This window comes from Malus sylvestris, chromosome 16 (assembly GCF_916048215.2).
Source record: "Malus sylvestris chromosome 16, drMalSylv7.2, whole genome shotgun sequence".
In the NCBI taxonomy this organism is placed as follows: Eukaryota; Viridiplantae; Streptophyta; class Magnoliopsida; order Rosales; family Rosaceae; genus Malus; species Malus sylvestris.
This window is the reverse complement of record NC_062275.1, coordinates 29,467,272-29,493,427: the sequence shown is the minus strand read 5'-3', so window position 1 is coordinate 29,493,427 and position 26,156 is coordinate 29,467,272. Positions and strand designations below refer to the sequence as shown.

The 26,156-nt window shown below is 37.4% G+C and overlaps 1 protein-coding gene and 1 long non-coding RNA gene across 4 annotated transcripts; one reads left to right on the top strand and one right to left on the bottom strand.

Annotated features, from left to right (window-relative positions):
* The first annotated feature begins 1,277 nt into the window (after nucleotides 1–1,277).
* Nucleotides 1,278–2,567, top strand: LOC126607360 (gamma-glutamyl peptidase 5-like). Of its 3 annotated transcripts, none has more exons than XM_050274916.1 (3): nucleotides 1,322–1,326; nucleotides 1,419–1,751; nucleotides 2,011–2,567. In XM_050274916.1, exons 2-3 carry the CDS (start codon nucleotides 1,425–1,427, stop codon nucleotides 2,440–2,442), a joined length of 759 nt encoding a protein of 252 aa, XP_050130873.1. In that variant the 5' UTR covers nucleotides 1,322–1,326; nucleotides 1,419–1,424; the 3' UTR covers nucleotides 2,443–2,567. The 3 variants fall into 3 exon arrangements, with proteins under 3 accessions (XP_050130871.1, XP_050130873.1, XP_050130872.1); XM_050274915.1 differs by lacking the exon at nucleotides 1,322–1,326 and adding an exon at nucleotides 1,350–1,354; XM_050274914.1 differs by having other exon boundaries at nucleotides 1,278–1,751.
* A 17,695-nt stretch (nucleotides 2,568–20,262) lies between these two features.
* LOC126607362 (uncharacterized) lies at nucleotides 20,263–22,266 on the bottom strand. Its single transcript, XR_007617566.1, has 3 exons — nucleotides 22,110–22,266; nucleotides 21,290–21,348; nucleotides 20,263–20,464 (listed from the first exon to the last, which is right to left on the bottom strand). It is a non-coding gene; the product is annotated as an uncharacterized LOC126607362 (long non-coding RNA).
* Between the last annotated feature and the right edge of the window lie 3,890 nt (nucleotides 22,267–26,156).

The window sequence follows — 26,156 nt, the reverse complement described above, 5'->3', positions numbered from 1 at the left end:
ATGTATATTCTCATCCCTACCTAGCACGAGGCCTTTTTGGGAACTCACGAGCAACTTCCCAGTGGGTCAACCATCCTGGGAGTGCTCTGGCCTCCTTCTCGCTTAACTTCGGAGTTCTTACGGAACCCGAAGCCAGTGAGCTCCCAAATGGCCTTGTGCTAGGTAGGGATGGGAATATACATTTAAGGATCACTCCACATCATCCAGGGGAGTGATCCTTAAATGTATATACCCATCCCTACCTAGCACGAGGCCTTTTGGGAGCTCACTTGCATTGGGTTCCGTAGAACTCTGAAGTTAAGCGAGAAGGAGGCCAGAGCACTCCCAGGATGGGTGATCCACTGGGAAGTTGCTCGTGAGTTCCCAAAAACAAAACCGTGTGGGAATGGTAAGCTCAAAGCGGACAATATCGTGCTACGGTGGTAGAGCGAGCCCGGGATGTAACATAAGTGAAATATACTTAAAAGAAAAATGCGTTTTTATGTTTTGGATGTGACAATATGATCTGTATATACTTATTTAGTTTTATGTTTTTCATTTGATTATTTATTGGTTTAAAATATATTTTCCTTAACGGGTAACGGGTCGGGTCATATTACTTGTTAATATTATCGGGTCGATTTCGGGTCGGGTCATTTTACCCGTTTATTTTAACGGGTATTACACAACACGACCCGTTAAGATATCGGGTATGACATGAAAACGACACAAACACAGAAAACACGACATGAATGCCAGGTCTAATTTGATGACCAATATACAAAAATATGGGTGAGAAGCTACAAAAAGTGTATGAATATTACTTCCACTGAAAATTTTGGAAATATATTAAATGTATTTACTGTTTCGCAAAAGTGTGGTCTGAATGTTCTTCGTGGAATAAAATCACCTCATATTTAACTCACAAGAGTATACTATATTTTCAACGTTTTTTATTTTAATTATTATTTTTGTTTAGGAACATGATCAATATAGAAAGAATTAAACTTGAGTGACTTCCCATGTGCACTCAATTTTCTTGCAACATTCTACTTGTCTTCCAATAATTGGTATTGATATTCCGGGATTTTTTTGCTAATTTTGTTTTTTATTTTGTGGGTGTTTATTTTGGTCGCTTTTAGTTCCTTTGGTAATTAAATTTAGAGATATATCATGATATCATGTCACTTGATCCTCATGCAAAGATTCTGAAAAAATTAAAATAAGGAAAAACAAAAGCAACTCCTGATCCTATATATAGGAGCAATTGCTTTGCTTATTTCAAACAGGAAGCTCCATACATTAGGCACACATATATATTTAGCTGGCTACTTACCAGAATTTCAAGTTGAGATATATATTACCAGAATTTCAAGTTGAGATATATATATATATATATATATAATTCTTGGCTGCCTTGTTTGCTTGTTTGCTCACAGTCAAAGATGAAGGTTGAGAAGGAGAGTAGATCTGGATCATATGCACTTCTGCTAGCAGCAAGGGACTCAGAGTATGTGAAGAAAGTGTACGGTGGGTATTTCAATGTTTTTGTTGCAGCGTTTGGGGAAGAAGGAGAGAGGTGGGACTTGTACAGGGTTGTAGATGGAGAGTTTCCTGACATGGATGACCTTCAAAGCTATGATGGCTTCATCATCAGTGGCAGCCCTTATGATGCTTATGGCAATGACTACTGGATCATCAAACTATGCTTTCTCTTGCAAAGTTTGGATGCCATGGAGAAGAAAGTCCTCGGAATTTGCTTTGGTCATCAGGTACAGACATATATATGTACATACGTACCTAGGTTATGTGTGTGTGTGTGTGTGTGTGTGTGTGTGTGTGTGTGTGTGTGTTGTGTGTGTGTGTGTGTGTGTGTGTGTGTGTGTGTGTGTGTCTATATATATATAACATATCAAATGTGTGGTAAGAAAATAGTACTACGTACTCACGTTTATTAATTTGCGCCATATACTTTAATTTAATGTCACATTACGCACCCAAATTTGAGATTAGTTGCTTTTCCTTGTATAGGTGTTGTGCAGAGCACTAGGAGGAAAGGTTGGGAAAGCTTATACTGGGTGGGATATTGGGTTGAGGAAAGTGAAGCTAGTGAAGGAATTGGCTCCATTCAGCTTCGTTAATGACTTGGATGACGTTCCGCCTGCCCTTTCCATTATTGAGTGCCATCAAGATGAGGTTTGGGAAGTTCCTTTGGGTGCAGAGGTGATCGGGTACTCGGACAAAACAGGTGTGGAGATGTTCACCATTGGAGGCCACGTTCTGGGCATTCAAGGTCATCCTGAATACAGTAAGGACATTCTTTCAAATCTCATCGATCGCCTTTTCAACAGCGACTGCATAGAGAAAGGTTTTGCAGAAAACGCAAGGTCTGCACTGCAATTAGCTGAACCAGATAGGAAGTGCTGGGAGAAGTTCTGCAAGACATTTCTCAAGGGAAAATAGACTTAATGAACATGCCATACAAATTGCATGCTTTAATTTAAATCAAAGTGTAGTACTATTTTCAAGGGCATGAAATGTTTACTATATATTTAACCAAACAATGGAAAATAATCTTATTTTCTGTTTTTTCCTGTCCGTAATGTTTGAGAACCTTGTAGGCCATGAAAGGAACACATATATTCCGAGCACAGTTACAATACGATTGGAATAATTTTTCCAGCGAACGTTTTGGAATAATATTTTAAGGTCATGGAAGTTCGACAGTAGTGCTTAGTGGGACTGTTGAACTGGAATCCCAAGTCTTTTATTCCTCTTGTGAATGTCGTCTTGTTCTGGAAACAATATATTGTAGTGCATCTCTTATAAGTATATATCAGCATTTTTATTTTTATTTTTATTTTTGGTTTTTATTCTATATCAGCATTTTAAGAAAAATGAGGCCTACATTACTACATTATTAAGGATTGTACCCATAAAAAATCAGCAAAATAAAAATTATCCTAGGGAAATAGCAGAGATGATGCCATCACATGTGGCCTATCGACGTCGTAGTTACGCAATTCGTTCAACCCCTACGAATTCTTAATTAGTACGAGCTACCAATCGTGGTACAATAACGATCAGGAAGCACAATTTCAGCAAATTTCACCCATAGGAGCATTTGTTAGTTTTCTTTAGGTGGTTATGTGAAGCATGTAAGGTTTAATTTGTGAGTAAGATCAAACACCAAGCCATGCAATAACACAAGTAATATGAGCTATATATAAAGTAAGACTTAATTAGGGTTGTAACCAGATAACAACCATTTGGAGGGAAATATAAGCAACAAATTTGAATTTAAATGTTGCAGTTAGAGTTCCTTTGATAACTGATTGCAACTGCTCACTTAATGGGAGGAAGCAGTTGCAAGGCATATATAGAAATGCTTGGTCCCTCTTCTCGGTGGTCTGTCCTTGTTCCATATAGTTTTGGTTTGTCCCATTGAAAACATGAGAACTCTAACGTGATTACAAGAGAAGAGAAGATGATGTGGTAGAAACTAACACACAAATTAAACCCTATAATTTATACGATTGTAGTATGAGTGAGTAGGGATTGTTCTAGGTTGGGGATTAGGATGGATGCTAATCAACACAAATTAAACTTAATAACTAAAAACTAAGCTAGATTAACACAAAATAAGAACTGAGGGGGATTTTTTTGACGAATTTTGAGAAACAAAAGTAAATAGCAGCAATCAAATTGAGTTGTAAAGGGAATGTGTGTGAAAAGCTAGCTAGAAGATTCTTCTCCACACATGAAACATATGCACATAAATCGATTTCCAGTTATTCTTTCTATAAACCATGAATGACAATGCCCCAAATTAATTGTGAATGCACTAATTAATTCTCAGACTTTCCTAAGTTCTTTGAATTGGACTTAGCGATGTAACCAAATTATCCTTCTCAAGTTCCCTAACTATAAAAAGCATGATAGAGACACATATCAAAGGTCATTAAGTTCTGTGAAAATCATAAGCATTAACAAGGGATTTGTAACTATGAAAAGCATGATACTCCTACCATGGATTTACTTAACTAAATCATGACTAGAGACTTTTACTATTTAGAAATATAAGTTCATAACGATTAGGTGAAATTCTCTTATATTCTAGCATCAAATCCCTGCATGCAAACTAAGTATGCATCCTTAATAAACATATAAGAATAAGTTCTCTATAAAACAGATAAGTAAATCGCATTCATGTTTTATGAAACAATAACTGGATGTAATCAATTTATATAAACATATGATCATGGCTTTGAATTCACCTCTAGCTAAAAAGAAACTTAGTTACACATGTTCATCATAATTGAAAAGAAATCTAAAATAAACATTGAAACTAAATAAGGATAGAAAGAACTCTGAAATCTCCAATGGTTGAATGACAAGATGCAACACAATCCTTCTCCTTTAGCTCTTGAGGTTGTAGCACCAAGTTTTCTTCCCCAATTGCTGCGGTAGAAATACATACATAAATATATATAGGGTAGGGTTAGGCAAAAACCAAGGAGAAAAAGGATTAGGGTGTTTGAATGGATTATGACTCCTAGAATCAAATGGGAAGTATTTAGGATAGGATAAGGGCTCCTTTTGTAGCTGGAGATAATATGAAATAATGTTGGATAAAGTAGGATAATGTTTGGATAAGGTAAGATAAGATAAGGTAAACTGGATAAGATAAGATAAGTTTGGATAAGGTAAGATAAGATTATGTCTTTCCTTGTCTTCCAAGCTTCCAAATTTGATTCCTCCATATTTTAGCACATATTTAGCACATGTAAAACACCAAAAACATCCAGCCCCACTGCTCCACACGCACGCTATCCAATCCAAGTCCAAAACTGCTCCAAATTGCTCCATTTAGCAGTTTATTGTCATCTTTACCAATTGGAGCTACAATAATACGAAAATAACTTAACTTACGATAATAAATGGGAATTAACTAACTAAATGCAAAGAAATTAGATAACAAAGTTGCATAAATATGCTTCTATCAAATTCCCCCACACATAGCTTTTGCTAGTCCTTGATCAAAACAAAGAAAACAAAACAAAACCTAAACGTTCCAACAATAGCCTCACGGATTTCCAATGAAACACGACATATTAAAAATCACTACTCACATAGATTTTAGCCATCCTTACTCTTGAGCTTATACTTAACCATAGTAACACTCACTAGCCCACATTTAATCAATTAAAACAACATTTGAAAGCAGTAACATGCCTTAGAGATTTCACTCAATTCCTCACCAAATATACTCTCTATTTCCACACAGATTTTCTAATCACACTCCCTATACTAAGTACATGTGAGAAGATTGATATAAATATGTAGACTAGCACTCACATATGTAATTTCTATTTATTATAGTGATTTAAGCTATTTTCGTGTGTTTGTAGGTCCAATTGGCAAAGATGACAATAGATGGCTAAATGGAGCAATTTGGAGCAGTTTTGGACTTGGATTGGATAGCATGTGTGGGGAGCACTTTGGATGGACGTTTTTGGTGTTTAAATAATGCTAGAAATGTGCTACAATCTGGAGGAATTAAGAGTGAGGATTGGGAGACAAGGAATCAGAAATTAAAGGGAAACCTTATCCTTAAAAAACCTTATCTACTCGTATCCTATCCTTATCCAAACTTACCTTATCTTATCCAGTCCTGTTTTATCTCAACCTTATCTTATCTTATCTTATCATATTCTAATCCTACCTTACCTTATTTTTAGTTGCAAGAGGGGTTCCTTATCACATTCAACCACTTCTAATCTGATTTAAGGAGTCCTAAAACACTGCAAACAACTCAATCCTTTTCCAACAAAAAGTAGGTTGTGCCCCTAGCCTTATAAATGCAAGTTATTGCCGCAGCTTTTAGGGAGTTTAGAGAGAAAATTGGTGACAGTGCCGCAGGTTTCTGGAAGAGAGAAGGAGATTTTGAGCCGTGCTTGCTTTGAGAGGAGGAGCCGAATCTACCATTGCTAGAGTGTCTCAGAGTTCTTTCTATCCTTATTTGATTTCAATGTTTAGTTTAGATTGTTTTTATTTAGTTATGAAGAACATGCGTAACTAAGTTTCCTTTTAGCTAGAGGTGAATTCGAAGCCATGATCATATGTTTCATATGAATTGATTACATCTAGTTATTGTTTCATAAACCGTGACTGTAATTTAATTATCTGTTTTATTAAGAACTTGTTCTTGAGTGTTGATTAAGGATGCACACTTAGTTTGCATGTAGAGATTTGATGCTAGAATATAAGGGAATTTCACCTAATCGTTATGAACTTATATTTACAAGTAGTAAAAGTCACTAGTCATAATTGTGTTAAGTAAATTCCTGGCAGGAGTATCATGCAGTTCATAGTTATGAATGCCTTGTCAATGCTTATGATTTTCACAGAACTTAATGATCTTTGATATGTATCTCTATCATGTTGTTCATATAGAGAACTTGATAAGAATAATTTGATTGCGTCGCTGAGTCCAATTCAATGAAATTATGAAAATCTGAGAGTTAATTAGTGTAGTTCACGATTAATTTGGGGTATTGTCATTCATGGTTTATAGGAAGAATAACTGAAAATCGATTTGTATGCATATGTTTCATGTGTGGAGAAGAATCCTCTACCTAGCCTTGCACCCAATTTTCGTACCAAACTTAATTTGTGTCTTCAATTTACTTATTTTAAGTTAGAATTTGTCCAAAAACCTCCCCCCTTATATTTAGTGTCTGTTTAGTTTAGTTTTCAGTTTTTAAGTCTAAGTAGTGTTGATTAGCATCCCTCCTAATCCTCGGCCTAGAACAATCCCTACTTGCTCATACTACAACTGTCTTAATAGGGTTTAATTCGTGTGTTAGTTTTTACCACATCAAATTTTGGTGCCATTGCCGGGGATTAGTAAAATTGCTAATCCCTCTGTTTTTTGTTTATTTTTCTTTTGATGTTTGATTTAGGTTTATTTGTTTGATTTCAAGTACTAGAGAAGTAAGACATGGCAATTGCAAATCTTCAAGCTCAAATGGCGAATCTTACTTCTCTTTTGTTGTAGTATATCGAAAGGACTGCAATGCAAAGTGTGGCTACATTTGGTGTGTCCTCTAGGCAAGGATATCAAACTAATCAACATCCTTAATTAATTGAGAATGGAGGTTGGGATAGTGTCAATGCTTGGGGTTATCAAGGCCATAATCAATCAAGGAATGAACTTACAACCCAGGTGGGAGAGATCATTCAAAATTTATGTGGAGGGAACCTCAACAAGTTCAACAAGAAGGATATTGGCAGCAACTTGAGGAGTTCTATTCAAGGCTAGTTGCACCACCACAATCTTCCCAACCAAATTCAGGTTCGTTAATGGATAATGATAAAATTCTTCAAGTACTAAATTCTTTGACGCAGGGCTTACAAAATCAAGCCAAGGAGGTGGGCGAATTGAAGAATCAAATAGGTCAGATGGCAGAATTCATGGGACAATTCAAAGAACAAGGCAAACTGCCTAGTTCAACCATTGTCAATCCAAAGGGAGGCTTTTAAACCGTTAAGGCTATCATGTTAAGAAGTGGCAAGGAGATTGGAACCAATCCCAAAATGTCCAAACAAAGCCAAAAAGAGTATGAAAAGCTACTGCTTGAAGAATAAGAAGTGGACAAGGCCACGACAAGGGAAGAATAACCCTTGCCGCAGCCATGGTATAAAAAATCGATAATATCGGCGATATTTCGCCGATATTATCATTTTTTTGGAAGTCCGATATTTCTACACATATCCAATAGGTTTTCGTCAAAATATCGAAATAATATCGATAATATCGCGATATTAGCGATATTATCGCGACATTGCTTGAAGGCGACGTCGATGGAGTAGATGGCGACGGCTCGACGAGGAGGAAGGCAAGGGAGGAGCAGAGGGAGACGCGGACGAGGAGGATCGTGCCGATGGGGACGACGGAGGAGAGGTAGAGGTCGCAGGACATATTGACGGGCTCGACGAGGAGGAAGGCGAGGGAGGAGTAGAGGGAGATGCAAGGTGAGGGAGGAGCAGAGGGAGATGCGGACGAGGAGGATCACGCAGATGGGGACGACGGAGGAGAGGTAGAGGTCGCGGGACATGGTGACGGGCTCGACGAGGAGGAAGGCGAGGGAGGAGCAGAGGGAGACGCAGACGAGGAGGATCTGAGAGATGGATCGAGAGATGAGGGAGTGGGGTGTGTCTGTGTGTGGAGGAAAGGAAAGGAAAGAAATAAATAATAGAAAATAAGGGAGTGTGGTGTGTCTGTGCGTGTGTATGTGTGTGGAAAGGAAAGAAATAATAGAAAATGAGGGAGTGGGGTGTGTCTGTGCGTGTGAATGTGTGTGGAAAGGAAAGAAATAATAGAAAATATGTGTGTGGAAAGGAAAGAAATAATAGAAAATGAGGGAGTGGGGTGTGTCTGTGCGTGTGTGTGTGTGTGTGGAAAGGAAAGAAATGTACATCCCACGTGAAGAAGGAAGAAAGGTAGTAGAGAAATGATGGGTGCGGCAGTATGTCAGAATTAGGGTAGATTTAAAAACTAAAATATGAGTTTTACTCAAAAATTGTAGTAAATCATTATATATAAATGATTATGGTGTGTTTATTTTTTTTTCATTAATTACTACATATTTTCTTCACTCACAGTCTTTGTCAGCTCGCTGTATAATCAACTTAAATCAGTTAAATCCATCATGTAATGCATTTCCTTCCAATTTTTTGTGATAAACTAATAGATAATTGACTAAATAAACATTATGCAAAGTTTCAATAAAAATTTCCAAGTTTTTCTTACAATTTCCGTGGTTTCCATGTAATTTTTATCGATATTGATATTATCCCGATATTTCCATCGATATTTCCGTGTTTTCGAACTACCGATATTTCCGATATTACCGATATTTTCTTCCTTGGCCACAGCTTCCCAGAGCTCCTACACCACCAAACTCAGGTAAGGTTGTTTCAAATTCGACTCATTCTAACCCTATTCCACCAAATGTGCCTTTCCCTCGCAAGTTTATGCAATCAAAGAAAGAAGAGAGTGAAAAAGACATCTTAGAAACCTTCAGAAAGGTACAAGTTAATATCCTGCTTCTTGATGCAATAAAGCAAGTTCCGAAGTATGCTGAGTTTTTGAAGAAGCTTTGTACAACAACAAAATGGATTCCCGAGAAGGAGGTGGTACATGTAAGTGAAAATGTCTCTGCAGTTTTGCAAAAGAAAGCTGCCACTTAAATGCAAAGATCCAAGTAGTTTCACTTGTGCTATCGGTAATACAAGGTTTGAACATGCTATGCTAGATTTAGGTGCTTCCATTAATGTCATGCCATATTCTGTTTATACATTTATGAATCTAGGAGAGCTTAAAAATGATAGTGTCATTATTCAATTGGCTGATCGATCTAGTGCATATCTGAAATGAGTTTTGGAAGATGTTTTGGTGCAAGTAGACCATTTGATTTTTTCGGTAGATTTTTATGTGCTTGAGATGGAAGATTCAGCCCACTCTTCACCATTTCCAATCTTACTTGGATGACCGTTCATGAAAACAGCCCAAACCAAGATTGATGTGGCCAAGGGAGTGTTAACTATGGAGTTTGATGGCGATGTGATTAAATTTAATGTATCTGAATCTGTTAAGAATTCTAATGATGTTTGTTCTTATTGTGCCATTGATGTGAATACAAATATAGGGCAGGAACGTTCAACACCTATCAAGAAGGATGTATTTCGAACCACCATCGAAGAGGGAATTGAAGTGGATCACAAGGGACATGCCATTGCCCTTAAAATATCCAATCTGGCTGAGAGCACTTATGAAATTGTTGACAGCGGTGCTACTTTTGAGTCTTCATCGCAGTACATCGGTGAGCCACCTATTCCAATTCCCATGTCAACTAATAGGTTGTTACCTTCTTTGGTTCAAGTGCCCAATCGAATCCAAGCTGGTGGGAGAATTTACATTGACTTTAGAAAGCTCAACCCCACAATCAGGAAGGATCACTATTCCCTTCCGTTCATAGATCCAATGCATGGAAGTTTTTAGGAACATGTCATGGAGGATGTACCCCTCCATGCCTTTGGCCCTAGTGAAGCTTAAATGGAGGTATCGTCTGGCTAGAAGACGTTAAAGCAAACACTTCTTGGGAGGTAACCCATGTGTTCGAATAAATAGACATTGGACTCCCCGGCTCCTACAACCATATTTGCATTCTCTAACCCTTCTCTTTATTGTTTTTACTTTGCCATGCTTGTCTTGTTTGCTAGTCCTCTTTTGTTGCTTTCTTGTTTAAGTTTTATTTTGAAACATTGAGGACAATGTTTGGTTTAAGTGGGGGCCGGGGGGGGGGGGGTAAACATATTGCTTTTCATGACTTATCTTTGAATTACATTACCTATCACTTCTAATGTTGTTATGCAATGTTTTTAAGTGTCTGATTGTGTTTTAAAGTTAAAATTCGAAAATTTTGAAAAAGATTAAAAAAAAATAAAATTTTTTGAGGAAAATACCAAAAAGAGTCATTTTTGTTGTTTGTTTGCGTCTTAGGATACCTTCCAACACAATGATGAGGATCTAATTTTTAATTGCATGACTGTTAAAGAAATTTACAAACATGGGTGGAAGTTTGATATGCTCTTTGGTTAATACTTAGTTGTAGTTGTCATTTACGAATTCACATGTAATCACAAAGAGAAAAAATCAGTTTTTGTAACATGCTTGAAGGAAGGAACTCAAACTAACGCTACAACCCTGAGAGACTTGAGCCTATACTTTGTTTGGAGAGTTATTAATTTGTGATATTCTTGTTTTCTAAAGTCGTCGCATAATCTCATTATTTCTTTGCTTGGTTGCTACTTGGAATGCTTTTTCATCATTTTAGTTCCAAATACTAGAACTCATGCCCGTTTCATTCAAAGCTTAAAATTGATTGCATAACAAAGAAAAGAAAAAAGTTGTTTATATACCATCAGAGCCAAAAAGCCTTATCCCTTGCATATGTATTGTAGGTTTAACCCTGTTGAGTCTTATTTAACCTATTTTCTTTGTTAGCCTACATTATCCCTACCTAGCCTAGCATAGGAATATCCATACCCTTGTTCTTAAAGCACAGTGGAGCATGACTTGTTGGGAATTCCTTTTGATCTACGATTTGCAGAAAAATAAGTGTGGGGGAAGAATTTGTCTTTGTGAATTGGTGAAGTAGTACGTTTTATGTTTCAAAAGAAAGAAGGAAAAAAAATGTAGAAGAAAAAAAAAAAGGTTGAAAAGAAGCGAGAATGAGCTCACAAGTGTTGGTTGTTGAAGAAGGGTCCAAAAATGTGAATTTGACCCTAAAGTTGTAAAAATCTCCCCTTTGTGTTTATAGCTGGGTGCTGCAATCAAAAGTTGAATTCTAAGTGTTGATTTCATTACTTTGCGTACGATCGCTTAAAGAACCCTTGTTTATCCTTAACCTTTCTTTGTTAGCCAATACCTTAGCCCCATTACAACCCTTAGACTTTTATCTTGATTGTTATGTTATTCAATATGTGGAGTTTGAAATTGGTATGAGCATATGGAATCCCTGGTTCTCCCTTCTAAGTAGTGGCATTCCGTTCATGAAATCATACACATGTTTATATTAATAGTTCCAGAAAGTGCCTTCTTTGATATAACGTATGTGAGTGCTAGTCTACATGTTTACATCAATCTTCTCACATATACTTAGTATAGGGAGTGTAGTAAAAAAATCTATGTGAAAATAGAGAGTATATCCGATGAGGAATTGAGTGAATTCTCTAAGACATATCTGATGAGGAATTGAGTGAATTCTCTAAGGCATGTTACTACATTCAACATATTGTTTTAATTGATTAAATGCGAGCTAGTGAGTGGTTACTGCGATTATAAGCTCGAGGGTAAGGATAGCTAAAATCTATGTGAGTAGTGATTTTTAACATGTCATGTTTCATTGGAAATCCCTGAGGCAATTGTTGGAAGGTTTAAGTGTGTTTTGTTTGGTTTGTTTTGCTCAGGGACTAGCAAAAACTAAGTGTGGGGGAAAATTTGATGTGGTGTAAACTAACACACAAAACCCTATAATTTAGACAATTGTAGTATGAGCAATTAGGGATCGTTCTAGGCCGGGGATTAGGAGGGATACTAATCAACACTAATTAGACTTAAAAACTAAACTAAACTGACACTAAATATAAGGGGGGAGATTTTGGACGAATTCTAACCTAAAATAAGTAAATTGAAGAAACAAATTAAGTTTGGTACGAAAATTGGGTGAAAGGCTAGGTAGAGGATTCTTCTCCACACATGAAACATATGCATACAAATCGATTTCCAGTTATTCTTCCTATAAACCATGAATGACAATGCCCCAAATTAATCGTGAACTACACTAATTAACTCTCATATTTTCCTAATTTCATTGAATTGGACTCTGCGACGCAATCAAATTATTCTTATCAAGCTCCCTATATGAACAACATGATAGAGATACATATCAAAGATCATTAAGTTCTGTGAAAATCATAAGCATTGACAAGGCATTCGTAACTATGAACTGCATGATACTCCTGCCAGTAATTTACTTGACACAATTATGACTAGTGACTTTTACTACTTGCAAATATAAGTTCATAACGATTAGGTGAATTTCCATTATATTCTAGCATCAAATCCCTGCATGCAAACTAAGTGTGCACCCTTAATCAACACACAAGAACAAGTTCTTAATAAAACAGATAAGTAAATTGCATTCACGGTTTATGAAACAATAACTAGATGTAATCAATTCATACGAAATATATGATCATGGCTTTGAATTCACCTCTTGCTAAAAAGAAACTTAGTTACGAAATGTTTGTCATAACTAAATAAAAACAATCTAAATTAAACATTGAAATCAAATAAGGATAGAAAGAACTCTGAGACACTTCAGCAATGGCTGATTCTGCTCTTCCTCTCAAAGTAAGCACGGCTCAAAATCTCTTTCTTTCCTCCAGAAACCTGCGATGCTCTCACCAATTTTCTCTTTAAACTCCCTAAAAGATGCGGTAATAACTTGCATTTATAGGGCTAGGGCACGGCCTACTTTGTGGTGGAAAAGGATTGAGTTGTTTGCAGTATTTTAGGACTCCTTAAATCAGATTAGAAGTGATTAAATGTGATAAGGAATCCCCCTTGCAGCTGGAGATAAGGTAAGGTAGGATTAGAATATGATAAGATAAGATAAGGTTGAGATAAAACAGTACTGGATAAGATAAGGTAAGTTTGGATAAGGATAGGATACGAGTAGATAAGGTTTGTGTTTCCCTTTAATTTCTGATTCCTTGTCTCCCAAACCTCACTCTTAATTACTCCAGATTGTAGCACATTTCTAGCATTATTTAAACACCAAAAATGTCCATCCAAAGTGCTCCCCACACATGCTATCCAATCCAAGTCCAAAATTGCTCCAAATTGCTCCATTTAACCATTTATTGTCATCTTTGCCAATTGAACCTACAAACATTTGAAAATAGCTTAAATCAAAATAATAAAAAGAAAGGCTTCAAACGGTGTCCATTCACTTTAAATTCATGTCCTGTTTTTAAGCTTTGAATTTGGAATGCACCATAGGGAAAGGCATGAGTAACAACAAAAGGACCAATCCATTTAGAACACAACTTACATGGAAACAATCGAAGGTGGGAGTTGAAAGGTAACACTTTCTGCCCTACAGAAAATTTCCTACTACGAATCACCTTGTCATGGACAACCTTTGTTTTCTCCTTGTAAATATAAGCGTTCTCATAAGCCTCATTCCGAATTTCCTCAAGCTCATTCAATTGTAACTTCCTATAAAGACCAATAACATCAATGTCCATGTTGAAAGTCTTGACTGCCCAATGTGCTCGATGCTTTAACTCAACTAGAAGATAACATGGTTTCCCATAAATGAGCCGAAAATGAGACATTCCAATTGGTGTTTTGTAAGCAGTACGATACACCTACAATGCATCATTCAAACGCAAGCTTCAGTCCTTCCAAGTTGGTCCCACTGTCTTCTTGCTTCCTTTTTTGTCTCAAATTTCTACGTCAAACTCTTGGAGAAGAAGCATCCAGCGAATAAGCCTTGGCTTGGCTTCTTTCTTTGTAAGTAAGTACTTCAAAGTTGCGTGGTTAGTGAAGGGAAATAATGAGATTTATATGGGATTTCTAGTGACTAGCATGCATATACAATTCAAAATTTATATACATTTGCAACGGAAGCATGTTATCACATAATATCAAAGCTATAGTCATGCAAATCCCCTTCAAGAAGCATAGGTTCATATATGATGCATCTAAAAAAATATTGAAGAACAAAGTGAAGGTATAGTTTAATACCTCTTGATCTAGACTTGAGACCAAGGATGGACCACCTCCAAGCTCTTTGTTCTTAGAACTCCTTGAGTTTAGCCTCCCTCCTTGTTTCCTCCACCTTGATAGATTTATAGCTCCTTTGATTCTCCTCTAGTCTCCAAAGTAGAAGACCTCTAAAGATCCACACCCACTAGTGTAGTGAGATGGATGTTGGAATAACCAAAAAGGAGAAAAGATGATTAGCTATTTCTCCCTTATGGTAGCCGGCTATATGGTGTGTAGAGAGAGATAGAGTTTTGTTTTCTCTTGTTGAAAAGAACACACAAAAACCCTAATGAAACCTTTTCACTAAACTTCCTTTATAAAGGTCAAAGAAGTGAGTCAACCACTTGACTCCCTTATCTCTCCTTTCACTTGTATTGGCCGGCCCCCTTAGTGTGGGTTTGGACTTTGGGCTTTCATCATCTCAAGTCATAATATGCTTGAATAAAAGGACCCAATTCGTTTGGGCCCAATGGGCCCGAATGAACCCGAACTTTTCTTGAAGTCCTTAACGATCTTTTATCGTTTATATGATTTCTTTAGACTTTCTAATTAATCATAACACTTAATTAATCCAATTAATTAATTCCATCATCCTTACTTGTCTCACCACAAGAGTGTTTCGGTGTACAATCATTTTAGGTTCTAATTAGCAAGGCAGTGAGGTGATTAGTATCAATCCAATTGATTATTATTTATCCAATCACTTAGTGAATTAAAACTTACTTTAATTCTCCTTCTTCTTTGATGAATACTTATTTAATCATCTAGAAGAACTCACAAGCCATGAGTGACATCTAACCATATATCATGGCTACCCAAGCTAATGTAGAATTTGTTCGGAGAACCTATTCAGTTGGAATTACAATGTAATTCGATCCTTCTCTAATACAATACTCACAGTCACATTACTAGGGTATGGATATTTTATGTCAAACCCCTAATGTGATTATATCAAGTTATATGATTCTATTGAGTCGTATAGGAACGCTTTCCATCATTACGCTCGATACTTTGGCCGAAGATTCCTGAATCATATCTTAGAGTATTCATCCTCTCATAACGAGGATTAGAAATTCCTTGTTGATCATTCACATGCCTCTGAGAATAAATCATTGACCCCAACAATGCATAGAACACATCCAAGATGAGATGTGGTCACGTCTCATTATCAAATGATCAGCAACGTATCCCCAAGACAACTATGATGTCTCAGGTCAAAGGATTACTTACATTATTCCAACCAGTAGAGTACTTGCTTGACATGTGAGTAGACCTCTATGCAAGTACTCTCGTTTGATTGTGTTCGGTGAACTCATTCCCATAATGAGCACCTACATACTTTTCTTAGTATCACTACATGAATGGCATGAGACTTTCCATCCTTCCCATTGGAAGAGGACATAGTATGTACTGGTCTATGTATTGTCAGTGTCCCTCCAACAATCCTATGACCAAGAACCTTTTTGGACATCATGGTTATATGAAGAAGGTCTCTGCAGTCTAACATCATTAGATTACTTCTTCCATCGATCCATTGTCCATGGATTCACTCTTTAGGACGTATATCGTTTATTGAGATAGTCCTAATGAATGACTTGCCTTTTGATGTATTAGAGCTTTCCATACATATAGACATTGTCCTGAAAGGTTTCTTCCAAAGATTGACTTTCAGGGCATATCTCCAACAGTTAGAGTAAATTATAACTTTAGTTCCAAGTAAATAAGAACAAAACTTATCTAAACCAAACATAATAGCAATGAGTTCTTTGTCAGTGGTGGAGTAATTCAATTGAGCATCATTCAAGGTCCGAGAAGCGTAATAGATGACATGCGGCTGCTTGTCCTTTCTTTATCTCAAAACAGCCCCTAAGGCATAATCTGAAGCATCGCACATAAGCTCAAAAGGAAGACTCCAATTTGGTGGAACAATGATAGGTGCCGAAGTTAGCATCTTTTTGAGGTGATTGAATGCCTTCTCACATTCTTCATCAAACATAAATCGCACATCTTTTTGTAGAAGTCGGCACAAGGGTGTTGAAATCTTTAAGAAATCTATGATAAAACGTCTACAGAATCCTGTATGTCGAAGGAAATAACGAACCTCTCTCACCGAAGAGGGAGAGGGTAAGTAGCGTACAAGATCTATTTTAGATTTATCCACTTCAATTCCCTTTTATGAAACTATATGACCTAAAACTATGCCTTGTTTTACCATTAAGTGACACTTTTCCCAATTTAAAACAAGGTTAGTTTCGATGCAGCATTCCAATATCAGAGTGAGATTAGTTAAACAATCATCAAAAGAGTCACCGAAGACATTAAAATCATCCATGAAAACTTCAATAATCTTCTCGACAAAATCTGAAAAGATATTTACCATGCATCTATGAAAAGTGGCTGGTGCATTACATAAACCAAATGGTATTCGACGATAAGCAAAAATACCAAATGGACAAGTAAAAGTAGTCTTTTCTTGATCATCTGGAGCCATAACAATCTGATTATATCCCGAATAACCATCAAGAAAGCAATAAAAAGAGTGACCAGCTAACCTTTCAAGGATTTGATCAATGAACGGTAGAGGAAAGTGGTCTTTCCTTGTGGTGGCGTTGAGTTTCCTATAGTCAATGCAAACTCTCCAACCTGTTTGGATTCGAGTGGGCACAAGTTCATTCTCTTCATTTTTTACCACAGTGACTCCAGATTTCTTTGGTACTTCTTGAACCGGTGAAACCCAAAGTCTATCCGAAATTGGATAAATCATTCCACAATCAAGAAGCTTGATAATCTCTATTTTCACAACTTCCATCATCGAAGGGTTAAGTCGGCGTTGAGCCTCTCGAGTTGGTTTAGCCCCCTCCTCTAGAGGTATGTGATGCATGCATGTTGGTGATGCGATATAAACTAACACACAAATTAAACCCAATTAAGATAGTTGTAGTACGCGTAAGTAGGGAACATTCTAGGCTGGGGAATAGTTAGGGATGCTAATCAACGCAAAAGAAACTCAAAAACACAAAACTAGACTCTAAAACAGAAAACTAGACTTAAACTACTCAAAATAGACTAAACTGACTCAAAACACACAAACTAAGCTAAAGTGACTCAAAACAAGAACTAGAATGTAATTTGGACGAAAATTGAACTTACCTTGACTCAAGACAATGTTTATGGACTAATTCTAACTAATATTGACTCAAAACACTCAAAAGAACCTAGTTTGGAAAGATTCTAACCTAAAAACACTAAACAAAAAAGGGGTTTGTTTTTGACGAATTTAAGACTAAAAGCAAATAGATTTAAGACTCTTAAGTAATTTTAAATGAAATTGGTGATTTAAAGGGTGAATGGCTAGTTAGAGGGTCCTTCTCCACACATGACACATATGCATACAAATCGATTTCCAGTTATTCTTCCTATAAACCATGAATGACAATGCCCAAAATTAATCGTGAGAAGCACAAATTAACTTTCAGATTTTCCTAATTTCATTGAATTGGACTCAGCGATGCAACCAAATTATTCTTATCAAGTTCCCTACATGAACTGCATAATAGAGATACATATCAAAGATCATTAAGTTCTATGAAAATCATAAGCATTGACAAGACATTCCTTTGCATGATACTCTTGCCAAGAATTTACTTAACACAATCATGACTGGTGACTTTTACTACTTGTGAATATAAGTTCATAACAATTAGGTGAATTTCCCTTATATTCTAGCATCAAATCCCTTCATGCAAACTAAGTGTGCACCCACAATCAACACACAAGAAATAGTTATCAATCAAACAGATAAGTAAATTGCATTCACGATTCATGGAATCATGACTGGATGTAATCAATTCATATCATATATATGTTCATGGCTTTAACACCTCTAACTAAAACGAATTTAGTATTTGCAATTAAATGAAACCAATCTAATTTAGACATTGAACTAAAACTATGGATAGAATACGCCTAGGAACGTCCAGCAATCCAAGCTTGAATGGCAGGGCATGGCAAAAGGTCTCCTCTCATTCCTTCCTTGCAAATATGCAGCACAATTGTATTTTTCTGATGTTTTTGCTCTTGTGTGTGTGGTCCAAAAAATTGTGGTGATAAATATGTATTTATAGGCCTAGGGTTTGCACAATTTCTGAAGGAAAAAGGATTGCACAATCATATGATGAAAGGGAGTAGGATACACGGCAGGTTTCTAGAAAAGAAAGGATTAAATTCATCAAATTTCTAGGGGAAAAAGAGATCAGGTTATTTGCATTGTTTCAGGGCTTCTAGAATCAGATATTAGGTATTCTAATGTGATAAGGAGTCCCCCTTGCAGCTGGAATTAAGGTAGGATAAGATTAGGATAAGATAGGATAAGATAAGGTTAGTTTGGATAAGATAAGGTTTTGGATAGTGTTCCTTCCTTTTAGCTGGTTCTTTATCTTCTTTGTCTTGAATTCATTTATTCCAGATCGTTAACACATTCCTAGTTCTTGAACTTCAAAATTGTCCATCCAAAGTACTCCCCACGCATGCTATCCATTCTTGGCCCAAAACTGCTCTGAAATGCTCCAAATTGCACTTTCATGCCAACTTTGTCATTTGGACCTACAAACACAAGAAAATAGCTTAAATCACTATAATAAGTAGAAACTAGCTATGAAAATGGAAGAAAACAAGCTAATTAAGTCGCATAAATATGCTCCTATCAGTTATAGGGCTAATTCCCTTAATGTCGGCCAAAGTCCATCCAATGGCTGTTTTGTGCTCTTTCAACACCCGAACCAGTTTCTCCTCCTCTACTGCTGATAGGAGCATATTTATACGACTTAGTTAGCTTGTTTCTTGGCATTTATGTTGTTAGTTCGTAGTTATTTTAGTATTTTAAGCTAATTTCGTGTGTTTGTAGGTCCAAAGGGTTAATGTGGCAAAGAAGTGCATTTTGGAGCATTTTTGGGCATGGAATGGATAGCATATGCTTAAAGTTAAACACACAACCACATAAGATCATCTGATTTAAGTTACATGATTTTGATTCCAATTTAGGCAATACTAATGGTTTTTGTGTACAAAAAGGACAAAAAATTTAGTTAAATTAAACCGAAGAGGATTTTGAACTTTTATGCCTAGAGGAAGAGACAAAACCATGCAATAATGTAGCTACCAAATCTTTCAATAACATATGCATAATGCATGCACACACACACCCGTAACCATGTAAAAGCACTGAACAAAAACCTACCATACCCATCTTATTTGAATAATTAATTGTATGATTCTCTTATTTTAGATGGATATTGTTGGTGAATCAACTCCGCCTCAAAACACCGTGGTGGCACCCCGACAAACTCCTACTTCTCTTGGTGGATCCGGAAATCCCTCCGATGCAACTCCAAAAGAAGGTGACTCAAGTGACCAAGTAAGTAAAGAAGAAGCTCTTTTGGAATCATTAAAAAGTCATGAAAGGTCTTCAGTTTGGGAGCACTTCGATAGAAAAATTGAGGGTGGTAGAGTTAAGGGGTTGTGCAAGTATTGTGCCCAATCATATATGGCCGACCCGGATAAAAATGGTACAACTAATTTAAGAAACCATTTAGCAAGATGTAGAAGCTATGGTCCTAATAAGGAAATATTTGCCGCAAATAGGCAAAAGATCTTAACCTTTGCCGGCACGAAAGATAAGTTGGAAGCTATAGGTTTTTCTCAAGAGGAAGTAACTCAGGCTTGTGTTGAGATGATAATTATAGATGAGTTGCCTTTTACTTTTGTTGAGGGTGAAGGTTTTCGCCGTTTTTTCATGCAAGCATGTCCTATGTGGAGAGTGCCTAGTCGTAAGACAATTGCTAAGGATGTACTTAGCTTGTTTTATTCCGAAAGGGATAAATTGAAGAGTCAATTTGACACACCCCGTCCCGAAGGAGGGCATGCTGGCCGTCACATGAGAGTGACGTAACCATTTACACAGTTCGGAAGCTTTTAAAATACAATTATTAAAATGGAAACCCTCGAGGGTGAGTCCTACTTTTGTGAATTCTGTCAGAATACCGTTGGATTCCTCGTGGCCACCAAAACTCTGCTATCAAGAACCTGGAGGGGCGAAAAACAAAATTGAGTGGGTCAGTAAAACCAAGCTTTTCAAAAACATTTCGCCAAAAATAATTCTAACCCCTCACTGTAAAACCTGTATACTTTTCCCAGAAAATAGTATAATAACATAATACTTTTCATAAATCTCGAATCATCAATTTTTCTTTAAAACCCGAAAGTATGCCATGTTTTAATTTCGAAAACAAAATAAATGATGCATCAATGTAACAGGTGAAAAGTTGAATTAACCGGAGACCCTGCAGTTGGTCCTGTACGGTTAATTCCATAGCTCAACATCCAATCCAACCGGAGTCACCTCGATGACCTGTACGGCACTACACTGCAGATAAGTCGGAACTACCTGAAGTAGTCTGTACGACATGGATGGTGTAATAATACGCTCTAGTGCTTCTCTCATCAATCATCTGTGCACATAATCTAAGGTCACCCACTAGTCGGAATCACATCTAGTAATCTATACGACTAGCATGTCGGAACCCTCACTTGGTCTGTACGACATCCACCTACTTGGATCCAAGACGAGCGTGCGGTGTGGTGAATAATATAAGCACTAACACCATGATTGCAGGTTATGAGCTATCCACAATATACACATCAACAATGCACATGAATAATATAAAACTCACCTGATACTTACTTGTGCGTCCACAGCACCAATTCACATATAAATATGCATCATATATCAATTCATGCTTTTCATATACTTCTATGCATGGCATTTCAAATCATACTTTTCATATAAATTCAATTTCTGGGAAAACTCAATAGTATATAGGTAATACGAAAACAAAACTGCCCACTCACCTGGAGTTCGCCCTACAACTCCCTAGCACAACACATCAAGGCGTCATGACGATCGCCGCCTAGAACAATAATCAAATCCAACCTCAGAAATCATATCGATAGGATATAACTTATATAAAACACATCACTACGCAGTTCGATCCGAAAGATCTGCAACTCAGATTTTAAATCTATAACTTCTAGAGATCCACAATATATCTCTAGGACAACATCCTGAAATTTCATTACCATCCAACGGTCGGATCTCCGTCAATTTCCAAAACTAAGTGACGGTTAACATTTTATTTTATGAACTTACAACTCCAATTCCGGAAGATCCATAACTCGGATTCCCAATCCGTAAGTTCCAATAATCCTCAAATATTACGTATTACAACGTATCAAAGTTTGGTGACGATCCAACGGTCGGATCGTCAATTCACATTTTCACCTAAATGCGAAAACTATAAAACGTTATTTAAAGCACCTAACCAATAATCGTAATAACTTTTTCATACGGTGCTCAATTTGGGTATATGAATATACCACAGTGATCTACTCGACGTCACGAACGTCGACATATTTTTAGATTATTTGTTTGATGTGCCACGCGCCCCCACGCGCCAGGACAAGCACGGGGACACGCGCCCCCACGCGCATCATCCCCAACCCTGGGTTCGCTGGACTGGTTTTTCCGGCGGCCGGTTTCCGGCCAAACTTCAAACGCCTTGTTCTCCTTCGTTTCTCAACCATTTTATTCGTATAATATATCAAATTGAAGCCCCAAACATGTAGAATCACAATACACTACTTTAAGGCTCTAAAAACAACTAAATCTCACCGGAAAAATCCAAGCAAAACCGGCCAAAGTCGAACTCGACGATCCCGACGTCCAAACCTTCCAAACGAACGTCCCCGAGCTTCCTTAGGACTTCACTAAGCTCACTATAAGCTTAGAATTCCCTGAAAATCAACATTTCACGTGTGCATGAACAGTACTAAAAAACTGGGGTTCGGGTTTCAGGGGTTTTTCGAAGGTTTCACTTCCTAAAACTAGCATCAATGAACTCAGGACGTCGAAACGATGAAGATACATACCTTATTTGCCTCGATCCGTCGAGTTTTTGAAGGGTTTGGGTGTATGCCGTACGATGGGTGTGTGTGGGTGCGAAGTCGAGAGAGACAGAGACAGGAAAAGCACGGGGGAAGGAGAGGGAGAGAGAGAGGTCTTGTGTGGTCCAAACTAATCCACACCCTCCATTTCATCCTAATCATACGTACCAAAAATCAATTTCCAACACAAATCCCATCCAACCATATGACATTCTCTCAATTAACCAATGCCTAATTCAAAATAACGTTACATACTTACGTACCTTAGTAACGACAAGGGCATTCCCGCCATTTCATATTCCCGTCAACAGTACCCCCGGGACGGGCTGTGACAATCTTCCCCCCTTATAGAATTTCGTCCCCGAAATTCCCATAACCAAAAAAAATCATTTAATACTCGTAGAATAATCTTGGGTACATCTCTCTCATCCGGTCTTCCGTCTCCCAAGTAGCTTCTTCTACAGAATGGTTTCTCCATAACACCTTCACCAAACTCACCGTCTTGTTCCTTAGAACCTTATCCTTCCAATCCAAGATAGTCACTGGTTTCTCATCATACGTCAAATCTGGATTAATCTCTAACGGTTGAGGAGGAATCACATGAGAAGGATCGGAAATATAATGCCGAAGCATAGAGACGTGAAACACATTATGGACCTTAGATAACTTCGGAGGCAACTCCAACCGGTAGGCAACTTCACCAATTCTTTCAGTGATCTCATAAGGTCCAATATATCTCAGACTTAGCGTTCCTCTTTTCCCAAATCGTACCACACCTCTCCAAGGTGACAATTTCAAAAACACCAAATTACCCACATCATAAACTCGATCAATAGCATGTCTATCTGCTATGCTCTTATGTCGTTCTTGGGCCGCTTTCAGGTTAGCCTTAATCACCTGAACATTTTGAGTAGTCTCAGCCACAATTTCTGGGCCTTCCAATACTCTTTCACCAACCTCTGACCAACATAATGGCGTACGACACGCCCTACCATAAAGTGCTTCAAATGGTGACATACCAATGCTCAAATGAAAACTAATGTTGTAGACAAATTTCATTAAATCTAGGCGATCAAAAACAATATTCACTGGAACGCCATGATACCTCACAATATTTGTGATGAACAACTTAGCCAATTTATTCAAAGGATACTTTTCTCCCACTGAAATGGAGTGTGCTGGCTTGGTAAGCCGATCTACAACCACCCAAACGCTATCAAATCCATTCTGTGTACGTGGAAGCTTATACACAGAATCCATAGTGATATTTTCCCATTTTCACTGAGGAACGGGAAGTGGCCGCATCCGACCAAAAGGTTTCTTTCTTTCTGCCTTCACTTGCTGGCAAATAATACATCCACTCACATACTCAGCAATTTCTCTTTTCATACCAGGCCAATAATAAAATGGTCGAATGGTATGATACATTTTAGTTCCTCCCGGGTGCATCGCATAAGCTGAACAATGCGCTTCATCCAAAATTTCCTTCCTCACTTTTCTAGGCGTCAAGTAGACAATCAACTAAAATCAGCCTAACTTGAAAATTAGCCAATAAAACTTCTTCTTAACTTTTACCTTAAGTTTCACTCCAGGGTCCCAAATCTGCAAGAAGGGAAAACACAACAAGCATACAAAGCATTAATTCTTACTGGAGCCTTCCTACCAAGTGCATCGGTCGCAACAATTTCATGATCACCCTGGTCTTGTAATCATAATTATTTAGTAACTCAATCCACCTTCGTTGCCTAAGATTAGATTCATCTGAGTAAACAGATATTGGAGACTCTTATGATTCGTAGAAATCTTACACTTTTCTTCATAAAGATGATGTCTCCCAATCTTCCCAGCAAAGATGATAGTTGTTAATTCCAAATCACGAGTAGAGTAATTTATCTCATGAGGTTTCCATTTGTCGCGGTGCATAGACCATTACCTTAACACTTCCACTTTAACACATCCAACACCATACAAAGAAGCATCATTAAAACCTCATAATTACCGTTATCGTCTTGAAGTGTTAAAACATACGCATGAGTGAGGAAATACCGTAACTGTTGAAAACTTTACTCACAATTTCCTTCTCACTCAAACTTAACCTCTTTCCTTATCAATCGTGTCAATGGCAAGGTAATAACTAAAAAAAAACCTTCAACAAACCATTTATAACACCCTGCTAAGCCAAGAAATTTCCAAACTTCAGCCACGGTTCGCGGTTGTTCCAAATTCTCAATCGCTGCTACCTTTTAAAATTTCGCTTGAATACCTTAACCATATATAACGCATTTTATAATTGTTGTTTGATTCATACAACATTGACATTTGCTAAACTTAGCATACAATCAACGTTCCTTCAATCTTTGCAACACCAACTCGAAATATCTAACATGCTCTGCTCTAGGCTTAGAGTATCCCAGAGTATCGTCAATGAAAACAATAACGAACCTGACAAGATATTCTTGGAAAACTTCATCCATCAACTTATAAAACAGCAGGAGAATCCGTCAATTCGAATAGCATCACTAAAATTCATAATGACCATAATGAGTCCTAAAAACAATCTTAGGAGCATTATCACTAACTCTTCAATTGGTAATAACCCGACCTTAAGTCAACCTTAGAAAATCCGCAGACACCTTTAAATTGATCAGCAATTCATTAATATGCAACAATGGATAACGGTTCTCAATCTTTACCTGATTCAATTGCCTATATTCAATGTATAGCCTTAATGTCCATTTTCTTCCTCAACAATAAGCTGGTGCTCCCTTTACGTGATGTACTTTGAATGAACCTTTATCAACTAATTCATGTAATCGAATTTCCAATTCCCTTAACTCATCATGAACCAATCTCTAACATAAAATTTGTACCTGGAGACAATTCAACATTGAACTCTACATCTCCGCCCGACAACAATCCAGGTAATTCCTCAGGGAAAACATCAAAAAAAATGTCTAACCACCTTTACATTTTCCAAAATACTAGAAGCAACTCATTTAGCACCACACGAGCTAAGTATCCTTGGCAGCTTTTCAATAACAATCTCTTTGCTCTCACAGCATAAATGATGGCCTAACTCAATCCACTTTGCTCAATCACAAAGGTAACCTTTGATAATCCATATTGGCAAGATTATAACCTAACCAATCTGTGCTTAAAATCACATCGAAATCCACAATGTCTAACAGGATAAGATTCACTGGCATAACTACTTCTTCCACCATCACTGGACACCCTGAAGGTGTATTATTATCATCTTGTTCTTCATTAGAAATACATAAATACGCCTCGATCGTGCTCCAACATTACTCTCTTTGGCAACATCGTCCATAATAAGAAATATATCAGCCGGAGTCAGCTAGAATGACCTGTACGGCTTACTCCTCAATTTTCCAAATAATATGTTCGCCGGATCCACCTCTTGTGGCCTGTACGGCTGGACTTATAACTCATCAAATATCCCTGTACTCACGGCCCATCTGACCAAACTATTAAGTCCATAAACCTGCTGGATCGATATTGTGGTGTTAGGGAAGACTGCTGGGTAATAACTGATTCTAGGGACCATTCATAACTCTATGTCCCATCCGTCCACATGAACACATTCACTGATCCCCACACTTTCCAAAGTGTCTAATATTGTACCTATGGCACAAAGGTACATTTCTCTTATTCAAATCACCTTATCTCTGAGATCTGGGCTCACCAATAAATCTATCCCTTCGCCTCTGACCAGTGGCATCAAAATCTCAGCTGGAAGAATTAGTTCTAACTT

Coding starts and splice junctions, on each gene's coding strand:
- LOC126607360 (XM_050274914.1), top strand. CDS start 1,425: ATGAAGGTTGAGAAGGAGAGTAGATCTGGATCATATGCACTTCTGCTA. Junction 1,752..2,010: donor GAATTTGCTTTGGTCATCAG/GTACAGACATAT, acceptor TTCCTTGTATAG/GTGTTGTGCAGAGCACTAGG.